The 14,504-nt window shown below is 39.6% G+C and overlaps 1 protein-coding gene across 4 annotated transcripts; it reads left to right on the top strand.

The window, feature by feature from the left end:
* The first annotated feature begins 1,324 nt into the window (after positions 1 to 1,324).
* Positions 1,325 to 13,638, top strand: LOC113007898 (lactase-phlorizin hydrolase-like). Of its 4 annotated transcripts, none has more exons than XM_026144940.1 (17): positions 1,325 to 1,937; positions 2,604 to 2,674; positions 4,765 to 4,842; positions 4,934 to 5,027; positions 6,165 to 6,249; positions 6,385 to 7,018; positions 7,114 to 7,762; positions 7,864 to 9,414; positions 9,510 to 9,778; positions 9,869 to 10,159; positions 10,242 to 10,440; positions 10,673 to 10,875; positions 10,956 to 11,062; positions 11,211 to 11,342; positions 11,519 to 11,742; positions 11,911 to 12,168; positions 13,071 to 13,638. In XM_026144940.1, the coding sequence occupies exons 1-17, from the start codon at positions 1,325 to 1,327 to the stop codon at positions 13,265 to 13,267; spliced, it is 5,655 nt and encodes a 1,884-aa protein (XP_026000725.1). In that variant the 3' UTR covers positions 13,268 to 13,638. The 4 variants fall into 4 exon arrangements, with proteins under 4 accessions (XP_026000725.1, XP_026000724.1, XP_026000723.1 ...); XM_026144939.1 differs by having other exon boundaries at positions 6,364 to 7,018; positions 11,911 to 12,141; XM_026144938.1 differs by having other exon boundaries at positions 6,340 to 7,018; positions 11,911 to 12,141.
* The last annotated feature ends 866 nt before the right edge of the window (positions 13,639 to 14,504 follow it).

Raw genomic sequence — 14,504 nt, 5'->3', positions numbered from 1 at the left:
TGAAATATAATCCCTCCAGAAAGGCAGGAAAAGCCCGGAAACTTACTTTAAAACTAAATATGTTTCTAAATACTTTAAAACTAAATATGTTCCCTAAAACGGTGACAGAGCTACAGACCCATGACAGCCAGGTAGCCAGCAGCTATGACCAGCACTACCTGTGCAGTTAATAAAAGGACAGGTATGTTTGTCGCGCTGTTGCACACACAGCACGCTAGTTTGTTTCAGTTCGTCAGTTGCCACAAGACAGCTTACCAACGTGTACGTAATAAGCTAATACTCCTGGGTGCTATACACTACAGTGTGCGCTGTACACCTACTTACTGGTTTTGTCGCATCAGTCTGTGTCTCTGAGTTAACTTGTGTTTCTCCTACAGCTCCGGACCGCTAAAAATGCGCGTGCTCTTTGTGAGCTCGTTCCCGGCTCGTAACCAGCGCGTTCTGCCGTCAAGGGCGATCATTGGTTAAATGTGATCATGTGACTGATGCAAGCCAGATCCTTTTATTTAGCAAAACTGTGATTAATAGACTAGTTAAATATTATTGTTGAGGGGCACAGACAGGACTCCGCACGCACGCACACACACATAAAAAAAAATAAATAAATAAAAAGTAAATTTTTTTTTAAAAAAGTTGCCTCAACAAAAGGGCACTTTGGGCACCCATCAGGAAAGGGGCGGGTGCTCAAGCCCCTCTAGCCCCCCCCCTCTGCACGTGCCTGTATTACGGAGCAATACAGTTTTGGCTGTATAACCATTACTTATCATTGTACCTTGAAAGTTCGGGAGATTTTAATAGCCTTGTTTATGCAAGTCAGGAGGTTGAGTATCAAGAAGCTGATAGTGGTTTATGATGGATATTTTGTTTTGACAGCTGTAGCTGATACTCCAGTTCATCTACATAGAAATTAAGCTGGTGAGAAAAATACTCAGTTTTAATTCACTCCCCTTGGTCTTTTGAACTGCAGAACTAACTGACTAAAATATCTTCTCATGCTTGTTTTCTGCTAATTATCTGGTTTTTCCTTTTAACTGATATACTGTAACTCACACTGATATAAAAATTATACATTTTAAAAGGTATATTGCAGCTGCAAATTCGAGACTTTTCAGATCACTGCAAGATAGGGATTCAATTATCAGTAGATTGAGTCCAGAGTCTTTCTGACCATATTTCACAGCTACAATAAACATGTTCACTTGTAATAATTACACAAGATACCGATCTTGATTGGGTAATTATGCAATAAGAAGGAACAAAAGTTGCCTTAAAGAACTCTGCAACCAGTGAATATTTTCACTTCGTTCCTTTCTTTTGAGCCACAATGAAGAAGTTGTTGTGGGTCTTTTGTCTGTACGTTTTTTGTCTCCGTGGTTGTCAGAGCAGTGAGGTGAATGGAAGGGTGGACTTCATGCTTCTTGCAGGGCCTCTGACAAAGCAGGTGGTCAGAAGCTCAGACAGAAACATAAATGATGCCTTTGACTGCAGTCATCCCGTTCCTCCTGGCTCTAAGCAGTACTTTGAGTACCTGCAGAGCAGAGGGATGACCCACTTCAAAGTACCGCTGTCATGGGCTCAACTTCTTCCTACAGGCCACCCCAGCCAGCCCCAGCAGGCTGTGGTTAGATGTTACCAGACCCTGCTGAAACAGCTGCTGGAAGCAGGTCTTCAGCCTCTGGTCATCCTTCATGGATGGACAGTTCCAGAGTCTCTGCAATCAAGGTATGGAGGCTGGGAGAGCCAGGAGCTGGCACAGATGTTTCAGCAGTATGCAGAGTTTGCCTTCCAAGAGTTTGCACCACTTGCACACTCATGGTTGACACTGGATGGTGTTTGGCATGACGGGCAGCCTGCACATGCTCCCAGTTTTCTGCAGAACTTCCTTCAACTAAACAAGAACATTTACCAGATGTACCATCAGCGCTTTCCTGACAAAGGTGAGTTAGAAGAAAAAGAGACAATTAAGATGAGATACTAAGCAAATAGAGTAAAAATCAGAAGTAAGAAATCTTGAGAAATTTCTCCAAAACATTCCTTAAAATAAGCTATTTTAAAAATGTTGCTGAGAAATCAGATGCAAAGGCTTTTACAAAAGAAGTTTTTAATTTCACCTTTAAAAACACAAAATCAGTATTTTGAGAAAACTGCTAAAAAAAAATAAGCATTTTAAAAATCAAGTTTGATTGGAAACTACTATCAAAAGGTAAATAAAACAAACAAAAATAAATGACCATTAAATGTCATATTTGCTGTTTTCCAGTTCTCATATATGTCAAGAAGTTACATTTTGGTGTCATAAAATAAACACATAGATGTGTATTTTAGGCGTTTTTGTAATATTACACAACACATCAGATTTTCTGTACGTCTTAAGAAGTTAAAATACTGTTAAAAATACTTTATGGCCAACTGATACTGAAAGCCTTCAAAACATTATTTATCAGACATATTACCGTCATGATTATCTCAGCAGCAATTGAATTCACTAAAATAATCTTGTATGTATGTCACTGTACAGTTTGACCCAACAAGCCATTTTTACAGCAGACATTTTATATTAAAATAAATATTAAAAAAAGATTTAAATGCTTCTACATTTACAGGAAGACGTCTGTCAATTGGGTTGAGAGCAACAGATATGACTTCCCTCTCCCACATTAAAGATTCAACAGCAGTAAGTTAAATACTCTATTTCATTATGTATGTAAACATTATGTATACCTTAAGCTTTAATTAAGACCAAGTCCCTTTATTGTTAAAATTGAAAAGAAAATCAATCTGAAAATAACAATGAGACATGCTTATTTGCCCAGAGCTATTAGAAATATGCGAAGCTTTTTGAGGGTACAGGGAGAATCACCTTTACCCTTGAATTGGAGATTAGCTTGCCTAGATAAGATAATCATACACAGCTTGGATCAGCAACCCAACCCAACAGCCCGATTAAATTCCAAGTGATCTTTCTTCATCACACACCCTTTCACCTTGTTGTCATATGCCCACATTCTGCTCATCAGATTTTTCTTGAGCCTAAACCATGAGCCTGATCACAGTTGTTCGATCACTGTATGAAACACTGCTCAGCCTGCATGAAGACTCAAGCAACAGCGCATAAAGAAAGTAGGGGGTGGCTGTAGCTCAGGTGGCAGGTCAGCCACTAATCAGAAGGTCGGTGGTTCGATCCCAGGCTGCATCCTGGCTGCATGCCAAATATCCTTGGGCAAGATACTAACCCCGTGTTTGCCTACTGGTGGTGGTCAGAGGGCCTGGTGGCGCCTGTGTCCGGCAGCCTCGCCTCTGTCAGTGTGCCCCAGGGCAGCTGTGGCTACAATGTAGCTTGCTATCGCCAGTGTGTGAATGGGTGAATGACTGAATGTAGTGTAAAGCGCTTTGGGGTCCTATGGACTAGAAAAGCGCTATACAAATGCAGGCCATTTACCATTTACCAAAGTGAGTTCTCTGTCCAAGATCTAGATGCCTCATATATCAGGGGGGACCAAAGGAATTGGGGTAAAATGACATGCTGTTAAATCCAAACTCTTATTGCCTGGTAGGCCAGTCTTGCCTACCAGGCAATGGTTAAAGCTTGTGATTTAACCAAATCAAAAGCTTGTTGATGTTGCTTAGCATCTCTGAGGCTACAATCCAAGGCTTAAGATATGATATTGTGTGGTTTCTTTATAAGAGATGTAGTTGCAATGCAATGAAAAAAGATGGAAAATAACATCACATTTATTCTTCTCATGGAGGGCTGTGTGAGGCAGATAGGATTTTACTCTGAACCCAGTGCCAGATACTTGAACAAGAAAGCGACAGCTCAGAGTAGGCTGTATCACCGTTTGAAGCATACTTCCCCTGGTTTGCGTGTTTGGTGGTTGTGAACAGCGCTGTCCTGTTTTCCTGTTTCATATTTCTGCATGGTATTAATGCTACTTTCAGAAATGGCTATCTCTGGTTTGTGCACTTTGAATATTTTCTCAAACATGGTTGCCTGTTTTCCGTTTGATGTAACGAGAGGACCACATGTTTGGTGGTTGTGGGTTGCAATGTGCTATTTTCATGTTTAATGCTATGTAAATAAAAAATTATATTTCAACCTAATTTGGTATGGTTGAAAATGAATTGATACGGTTTTAGCAATGTGTTAAAGGTCCACAGTTTGAGAGAAATTTCTGTGACAGTTCATAAAACATAAAGATCCATGCCAAATTAATTATACTGAACTGTCTATTGTGGTGACTCACAAAAGATGCTTTACATTCATTTATATGACAAATTGACAATTTTTTTAATAATAATGGATTGGATTTATATAGCACTTTTCAAGGCACCCAAAGCGCTTTACAATGCCACTGTTCATTCACACACTGGTGGAGGCAGCTACGGTTGTAGCCACAGCTGCCCTGGGGCAGACTGACAGAAGCGAGGCTGCCATATCGCACCATCGGCCCCTCTGGCCAACACCAGTAGGGTAAAGTGTCTTGCCCAAGGACACAACGACCAGGACAGAGAGCCCGGGGATCGAACCGGCGACCTTCCGGTTACAGATGCGCTTCCCAACCCCCTGAGCCACGGTCGCCCCATAAATTTTTTTTAAACAATGATGTTCTGGCACTTTGTGTTTCACATGACTATGTAATGGTGTATTTTTGAAACAATAGTAGTGTGTTATATATACATCAAAGAGTATCACATACAGTTTATTTTTTGATCAAGAGGCTTGAGTGTAATGGTATGCCGTTGTGTATCTTCTATTTTTAATAGATGGATTTCTTGTCGGTGCACATTGAATATAACTGTGTTATCTCCTCAAATTTTGAAAACGAGCTAAGGAGGATACAGGTAGAGTAAACACATGATGAAAAAATTCCTAGCTTTTCAGATTTTGCATTACTGTTAAACTGCTGCATCTGCATATTCTGTAACACTGTAGATGTCCATTGGGAACTTGCCTATCCTGCTGTACAAGATGACTGCTCATGACTGTTCCCAGAGTAATTATCAAGTTCTTGGAAATTTTTTAAATGGTAAATACAATTATATTTTATGCTGTTATTTTCCATTAAATTACCAATGAATATGAAGAGCTATACAACTAAATTTGTATTTACAGATATATAGCATATAATCTCAAAAAGTTAATTCTGTTCATCTGGATGTAGAGTTTTCAGTTGGAGTAACGTTTCATCACTCATCCAAGTGACTTCTTCAGTCTTAACTGCATGCAGGTTTCCCCAACCTTATAAAGAGTACATTTGCATACTGACTGAAACTAGCACCGGTGACTAAAAGTGGACAGTGAGGTTTCCTAGCCCCATGAGCTTTCATAAATATGACAGTGATTTGCCATACAAACTTTTGCGTCTGACTGGAGGTAGATGAAGTGTATTACACTTAAACCAGAAGATGAAGTTAATATCGTATAATATGTGGAACTGTTAAGAGATATTAACACCAAAACAATGACCAGCGCCACTGAAACCAGTGCTCACACTGGTAATCATGGAAAAATAAAAAAAATATTATGTCAAATAAAGAAATCCTCTGGTATTTACTGAAGAAAAAACACATTAATATAACATTAGTCAACACTGTAAAAATTGACAATACTGCTCTCATAAAAGTGGAAGAGTTATCAAGTGAAAGTGATGAGTGTCATGTCATCATATTATGAGCCAGTAAAGTGCTAATAGAAAATGTTGGACCACAGTCAATGCTTTCTGCATAACTGTTATGACAGATGCATTGTACCAAGAATATTGGGTTAAATGAAGAAAGTGTTTGCACTGTAGATTTTAGTTGACTAAAATTTCTTTTGGTAACCCAAGTATTAGCAAATATAAGCAAATATTATGACCCATTTTATTAGGATACACCATCCTAATCTGATATTACATAATGTATTATAACATTACATTCTATACTATTAAATTCTGCATTTTGTCCTCAATTGAGCTGCCAAATGTACAAATAGGGCGGGTAAAATAAGTACTGAACACATTACCAAGTGTGTTTCTAAGTAAATATATTTCTAAAGGTGTTGTTAACATGACATTCTCACCAGACGTCTGTAGCAACCCATCCAAAGGGAATGCATTTTTTATTTCTTTATACTTACTGTTTTATAACTGACAAGACTTAACTGTTTCTTGACCACAACACAGTCCTGATGGACAATGGCCTGAATATTATGGGATGTGACATGAAGGACGTGTTAGGCAAGCTGGACATGGAAGATGCTCTTGTCAAGTAAGAGTTCATTTTCTGATTCACATATATTGTTATTCTATTTTTTTTTAAGTTCACGTGTGATATTTATGTCTTTTTATTTTCTGAAAGTCATGCAGGTTCACACCACACCAGGATGACAGGGTTAAGAAACAGTTATCAGACTGTGTGGGATAAATTTAAGTCCCAGACTACAGCAGAACGAGATCTTTTCCTTCAGGAATCATTCCCCTCTGGCTTCCAGTGGGCCACCTCCAGCGTATCCTTTAAGACTGAAGGTGGCTGGTCAGAAGGTGGGAAAGGAGAGACTATTTGGGACCGGTTTGGTCATGAGGGCTTGGCCTTTGCAAATCAGACAGCTGACCTAGCTTGCGACAGTTACCGTAAGGTAGATTATGATGTCTACCTTCTGCGAGGTCTTCAGGTCGACACCTACCAGTTTTCCATCTCTTGGGCCCGTATTTTCCCCACAGGGTACCGACAGAGCCAATCAGAAAAAGGAGCTCAATACTATGACCAGCTGATAAATGCTCTCGTTGCATCTGGCATACAACCCATTGTCACTCTGTACCACTGGGATCTGCCTCAAGCACTCCAGAATTATGGTGGATGGACCAATGCCTCCATTGTAGAGGCCTTCAAAGACTATGCAGATTTCTGCTTCTCCAGGTTTGGAGACAGAGTCAAGATCTGGAACACATTCAATAGTCCCTGGGTAGTGAGCCATGCCGGGTATGGTACTGGTGTGCATGCCCCAGGAGTAAAGGACTATGTGGAATCTTCCTATCAGGTGACAGTGATGTTATTAGAATACTGTAATTAATCACTTTATTACAAGTGTAATTATTGCACTAATGTACTTAACATTTGATTTTGCATTATCAGGTCACTCACAATATTCTCAAGTCCCATGCCGAGGCCTGGCATGTCTATAATGACAATTACAGAAAAACACAAGGAGGAAAAGTGGGCATTGCCTTGAACTCTGACTGGGCTGAGCCCAGTGACCCTGCCAAACCTGAAGACGTAGCAGCTGCAGACCGTTACCTGCAGTTTATGCTGGGCTGGTTTGCACATCCCATATTTGTAGACGGAGATTATCCTGCAATACTCAAAGATCAGGTGGAACAGAAGAAAACAGCATGCCCTGACTCTGTACCAGCAAAGCTCCCAGTTTTCACTCCCACAGAGAGCAAGAGGATACTTGGTACTGCTGACTTTTTTGGTTTAAATCACTATACTTCTCGGCTGGTCAGCAACAGTGATGGTGGGTGCACCCCTGGTCCTGACGGTGTGGGTGACTTCCATGCAACTGTGGACCCCACATGGAGTTCCACAGCTTCTGACTGGATCTATCCTGTTCCTTGGGGACTTAGAAGGCTCCTGAACTACATTGCAACAGAATACCTGAGTGCTAACAAATTACCTGTATACATAACAGGAAATGGGATGCCAACAGATTACAGTGTTGACAGTCTCACTGACACCAGCAGAATGGACTATATGAAAAGTTACATCAATGAGGCCCTGAAAGGTTAGTGTTGGAGATTTCCCCAATTTGAAGGCACATTTTTTTTAGAGAGAGAGTTAAAATAATTCAAATATTAATTTTGTTTTTGTGTGTTCATTTTGTAGCAACACTCACAGATGGAGTGGATGTGCAGCGATTCACAGTGCAGTCACTCATGGATGGATTTGAGGCAAACCAAGGCTACAGCCAAAGATTTGGTCTTCACTATGTCAACTTTGAAGTGGGATCCAGACCAAGGACCCCAAAGCAATCTGCATATTTGTACGCTGAGATTATCGAGCAAAACGGTTTCAATTCACAAAAAAGTAAGAAGTTTAAAGCTGCAGAAAGGCCATTAACTCGACGTTTAGCTGCTTTACCACCCTCAGAAGTTCCATCTCAGGCAAAGGTAGTTTGGGAGAAATTCTCTTCACAGTCAAACTTTGATAGAAAAATGTACCATTATGGCACTTTTCCTGAGGGCTTCAGTTGGGGAATTTCTTCTTCGGCCTACCAAATTGAAGGTGGCTGGAATGCTGATGGCAAAGGTCCTAGTATATGGGATACATTCACTCAGACAACTAACACTATTCCTGATAATGCAAACGGCAATGTAGCCTGTGACAGTTACAACAGACTTAATGAAGATCTCTACATGCTGCGGGCTCTGAGGGTGAAGTCATACAGATTCTCTTTGTCCTGGTCCAGGATCTTTCCTGATGGCACACGTAAGTCCCTCAACCAGAAAGGTGTTGACTACTACAACAGACTCATTGATGGTCTTATAGCGTACAATATCGAACCCATGGTAACACTGTACCACTGGGACCTTCCTGAAGCTTTGCAAAAGGTCAATGGCTGGGAAAGTGCAGAGATGATAGACATTTTTAATGACTATTGCGACTTCTGCTTTGCTACATTTGGTGACAGAGTGAAATTCTGGATAACCATTAACCAGCCTCAGACAATTGCATGGTCTGGATATGGACTTGGAAATATGCCACCAAATGTTAAGGACCCAGGGTATGGACCATACATAGTTGCACACAACCTCATTAAAGCCCATGCCAAGGCCTACCATACATATGATGACAAGTATCGCCAGTCTCAGGGTGGTCTAATCTCCATAGCCCTCAATGCTGATTGGGCTGAACCTAAAGATGTCAGCGTTCGCCGTGAAGTGGTGGCTGCTGACCGGGCGATGCAGTTCCAACTGGGATGGTTTGCACATCCTATTTTTAAGAATGGTGACTATCCTGATGCACTGAAGTGGCAAGTTGGGAACAAAAGTGAAATCCAAGGTCTTCCACAGTCAAGACTTCCTTCCTTTACTGAAGAAGAAAAGAACTTCATCAAGGGAACTGCTGACGTATTCTGTGTAAATCATTACACTACAAAGATTGTAAGCCATGTTACAGCTCGGCTTAGCCCTGCGTCTTATGAATATGACTGGGACTTCAAGGAAGAAGAGGAAAATGATTCACCAACTACAGCCATTCCTAACCAAAAAGTTGTGGCCTGGGGCTTGAGGCGACTCCTCAACTGGATAAAGGAGGAGTATGGTGATCCAGAGATTTATATTACTGAGAACGGAGTTGCTACAGAAGCACAGACAACTTGGGATGATTCTGCCAGAGTGTTTTTTTACAAGGCCTATATTGATGAGGCTCTGAAAGGTATACTGTCAAAGTGATTTTATTAGCTACATTGCACGATCATTATAAGTATTTTTAATGTACCTAATTTTTTTGTGCGCTTGTTTACATTACAGCCTATAAAGTTGATGGTGTGACTGTGAAAGGATACACTGCAACCTCTCTAATGGATTCTTTTGAGTGGCTTAATGGGTACAACGTTGGATTTGGCCTGCACCACGTGGACTTCAGTAACCCAAATCGGTCAAGAACACCCAAGTACTCAGCTCATTTCTATTATAACATCATAAAGGATAATGGTTTCCCATTGCCAGATGATGAGAAGGTACTTTATGGACATTTTCAAGATGATTTCATTTGGAGTACTGCCACAGCATCATACCAGGTACCCTAGATAAGGCCACTGCACATATATTGCAATGCTTACTCTATTTTCATTCGTTTCAAATTACTGTTTTATACTTATTCCTTTCAGATTGAAGGAGGGTGGAGAGCTGATGGAAAAGGTCTCAGTATTTGGGACAAGTTTGCTCACACTCATCTCCGAATCTCCAATGATGACAATGGGGACATAGCTTGTGACAGTTACAATAAAGTAGAAGAGGATGTTGCCATATTAAAGCAACTCAAGGTGACCCATTATCGATTCTCCATATCATGGTCAAGGGTCCTTCCTGATGGTACCACCAACTACATTAATGAGGCTGGACTCAATTACTACCACAGACTGGTGGATGCACTGATTGCTGCAAACATTCAGCCTCATGTATGTATAATTACAGCTAAAAGAACTGTACTAGAATTGGTAAATTCAATAACGTCAGTAAACCCTTTCCCTTTGCTTTCAGGTCACTCTGTACCACTGGGACCTTCCACAAGCCCTGCAGGATATTGGGGGATGGGAAAATGACACTATTGTTACCAAATTCAGAGATTATGCTGACTTCATCTTTGACAGACTTGGCCACAAAGTGAAATTTTGGATAACTATTAACGAACCCTACAATGTAGCCATGATAGGACATGGTTATGGAGTAGGTGCCCCAGGTGAGCTTTATGCTTTAGTATTCCTGGTTGTCTGCTTTATTTAACAAATAGGAATAGTACTGTTACTGAACATGCAAAACTGTATATAAGGACACCAAAATTGTTCAAAACAAAATGTACTGTTTCAAACATCAAACAATATGTCTTCTGTAAAAACAATAAAGCAATCCTTGACCAAACCCTCAACAACAAAAAATATAAAGAGGCTGCAAATGTGTCTGTTTGTCTCCAGGGATCAGTTTCCGACCAGGTACTCTGCCCTACGTTGTTGGTCACAACCTGCTTAAAGCTCATGCTGAGGCCTGGCATATTTACAATGACAAGTACAGGGCCAAACAGAATGGAATTATCTCCATCACAATTAACTCTGACTGGTCTGAACCCAGAAATCCTTATAAGCAGGAGGACTATGATGCTGCAATACGCGCCATTCAGGTACACCAGTTCTTCTTATATTTTAAAGCAATATGTCATAGTGGTTATTTCAAGTGTCTTTTGTGTGTCTTTTTGTGCAGTTCTACATTGGCTGGTTTGCCCATCCTGTATATAATGGCGACTACAATGACATAATGAAGACAGTCATTCGTGAGCGAAGCCTTGCTGCTGGTCTGTCAGAATCTAGGTATTCAAAAAGTAGATTTAGGCCCCAAAAGGAAAAAAAAATTGCTATAAAGTTACCTTTAAAAGCAGCAGGACATTTTCACTTTTTTTGTTGTTTGGTCCTTTTTTCAACAACCACATAACCTGTTGGTTTCACTTCCATTTTCCAGGCTGCCTGAGTTCACTCCGGAGGAGGTTAAAAGAATTAAAGGCACTTATGATTATTTTGGGTTCAACTATTACACCACTGTCCTAACATTCCCTGTGGACTATAAGAACCTTCAGCACTATGATGGAGACAAGTAAGCAAACGTTAGATAAATATTAATAGAGTAATCTTTCATTTTTCTTCTAATAAAAGAAACCAACAGATTTAGCACAGCTGACTTTGTTCTCTGCTGTGGCCGTTTACTGAAATGTGAAACTTATTTCATTGTTTTACTCAAACTCAAAAATCTAACCTTTTTGATCTTCACAGGGGTGCAGGGTCAACTGTTGATCTCACCTGGCTGGATTCAGGTTCAGGCTGGCTGAAAGTCACACCATTTGGATTCCGCAGAATACTTAATTTTATCAAGGAGGAATATGGAAATCCACCAATTATTATCACTGAGAATGGCATCTCAGAGCGGGGCACTGTTGATCTAAATGATACTCACAGGAGCCACTACTACGAAAAATACATCAACCAGGCGTTAAAAGGTATGAAAAATTTATCTTTAAATCTATTTAGGACCAGCACAGTTAGAGAAGAAGGCTATAAATATGTCTCAGATAAAATGTGGCTGTTTTTTCTTTTTCTTTTGTGGAAACATTAAGAAACTAGATTTTAAGTGCAAAAAAGTTAACTTATCTCTTTTCTCTTCCCAGCTTACTTACTAGATGGTGTAGACATCCGTGGCTACACAGCTTGGTCACTGATGGACAACTTTGAGTGGGCTAAAGGCTTTTCAGAGAGATTTGGGTTTTTTTACGTGAATCATTCAGACCCTAATATTTCTCGAGTAGCTAAGAAATCTGTTTCCGACTACTCTAAAATCATAACCTGCAATGGATTCCCTCACCCTGCGTCAGGACATGAGTGCTTGAATCCTGTGGAAGGTAAATTGACACCATGGATTGTAAATAGTACATAAAAGATAAGTACGTGGCCAACCTACTGTAAACATAAATATTTAAAGTCTATGTTTAGTTGTATCAGTTCAGCATTATGGCTATTACCAACTTGGTACTTTAAAGTCAGAACACAATATATTTGTGTGGGAAGTTTTCAGCTAATGCTAACCAGCCAGGCTGGCTCTCCATTGACACAGTTACATTGCTAAAAACTGCAAAATGCATTAAAGTTAAGAGAAGTGGAATTCCCACCTAACAAGGTGCTTCCACAGTGCAAAAGCAAGCCTTTTAGGACACCTAAACTGGACAGCTGCAATACGATATGCAGTTCCATGATCAGAAGGAACAGGGATACTGAGGGGGTCCTAAATATCTATTCCTGCATACAAGCATTTTGTAAGTTGAGCTTAAGCATTATAGCAGAGTTGAGCTTGTGTATTGTATGAATGCAGATCATTTAGACAGATGTAAGATGTTTGCAAGTGTGTTAGTTTACAGCACTAGCTTACTAACAAATAGCTAAAATTAGCATGATAATTAGACACGGTGCAAAAATAATGCTCTGACATAGTGAAAGCTAATGTTTTCATTTTGTTAGTGTCTTTCTTACCAGCTCACAGACACCTGCTACTTAGAGGTGTATAGACATGCAAGAAACCTTGTTGTAAATAATAGCATTAAAAGTGCTCAGAATACTGAGAACAAAATTCAGAGGTCCAGTTCAGTTGCTAGCAGAGTGCTAGCAACTGTAGTTGTAGTCAAACCTGCTACACCACACCAAATAAATTTAAACCTTAATGCAATTTCTGTGGAGGAATTCTAACAACAGGTAAAATAGGGCTTTGATTTACAGTTACTGCCTGCAAATGTTAAAAAATAATACGAAAACTTTGGTTTCTGTGTCTTTTCTGCAGAAACAGCTGCACCACCAATCACTGACAACAATGCCACTGTGAGGTTCCTTGGTATGGAGCTCTCTGTCCGCAATGCTGAGACCGGACTTAATGTCACATTTGCTCTTCTGATTGTTGCAATGTTTGGAGCTGTTTGTGCATCATTTTGCTTCTTTAAGTCAAAAAATCAGATTTGTAAAAGTGGAAAAACATTCTAATTGCAGATAACTTGACATATTATTAAAGCCCTCATATTGACAGATGCATTTTAATTGCAGGTATATAAATTATTTCTTTTCCTCTTCTATAATGTTGCTGTCACTGTCAAGGTTAAACTACAATTTTAAATCATTTTTAAAAATGATCTGTGGTCCGTTTAGTTTGAGATACCACGTAAGCGTACATGTAAAAATATGTTTGTGTGTTTTGGGACTAATTGAGTAAAATATTTCTTCATTTGCTGTTTAGTATCAGACTTTCAGACTTCTACATATAGGACTGACCTGCAAAAGCTTATTACCTGCTGTATTAGTCAACAAAGCCAAGTATTTTCTGTTAAAAATCATCAGTTTGTCAGCCAGGGTGGATTAGTTTGTCTATATGGCTGTAAAATGGGTTTAAAAAGTGCTATTTAGAATATTATGTTGTTTCTTCAACTTTCTGTTCTCAGAAAGCTTTTTAAAAATGGAGTGTAGGTATCACCTAATTCCTCTAGAGGTCACTGGCTGTCTAGATTTTATATATATATATATATATATATATATATATATATATATATATATATATATATATATATATATATATATATATATATATATATATATATATATATATATATATATATATATATATATACATACATACATACATACATACAGTGGGGCAAAAAAGTATTTAGTCAGCCACCGATTGTGCAAGTTCCCCCACCTAAAATGATGACAGAGGTCAGTAATTTGCACCAGAGGTACACTTCAACTGTGAGAGACAGAATGTGAAAAAAAAAAATCCATGAATCCACATGGTAGGATTTGTAAAGAATTTATTCGTAAATCAGGGTGGAAAATAAGTATTTGGTCAATAACAAAAATACAACTCAATACTTTGTAACATAACCTTTGTTGGCAATAACAGAGGTCAAACGTTTACTATAGGTCTTTACCAGGTTTGCACACACAGTAGCTGGTATTTTGGCCCATTCCTCCATGCAGATCTTCTCGAGAGCAGTGATGTTTTGGGGCTGTCGCCGAGCAACACGGACTTTCAACTCCCGCCACAGATTTTCTATGGGGTTGAGGTCTGGAGACTGGCTAGGCCACTCCAGGACTTTCAAATGCTTCTTACGGAGCCACTCCTTTGTTGCCCAGGCGGTGTGTTTTGGATCATTGTCATGTTGGAAGACCCAGCCTCGTTTCATCTTCAAAGTTCTCACTGATGGAAGGAGGTTTTGGCTCAAAA

Source organism: Astatotilapia calliptera, chromosome 16 (genome assembly GCF_900246225.1).
Source record: "Astatotilapia calliptera chromosome 16, fAstCal1.2, whole genome shotgun sequence".
NCBI lineage: Eukaryota > Metazoa > Chordata > Actinopteri > Cichliformes > Cichlidae > Astatotilapia > Astatotilapia calliptera.
Note: the sequence above shows the minus strand (reverse complement) of the source record. Positions and strands in the feature narration are given on the sequence as shown.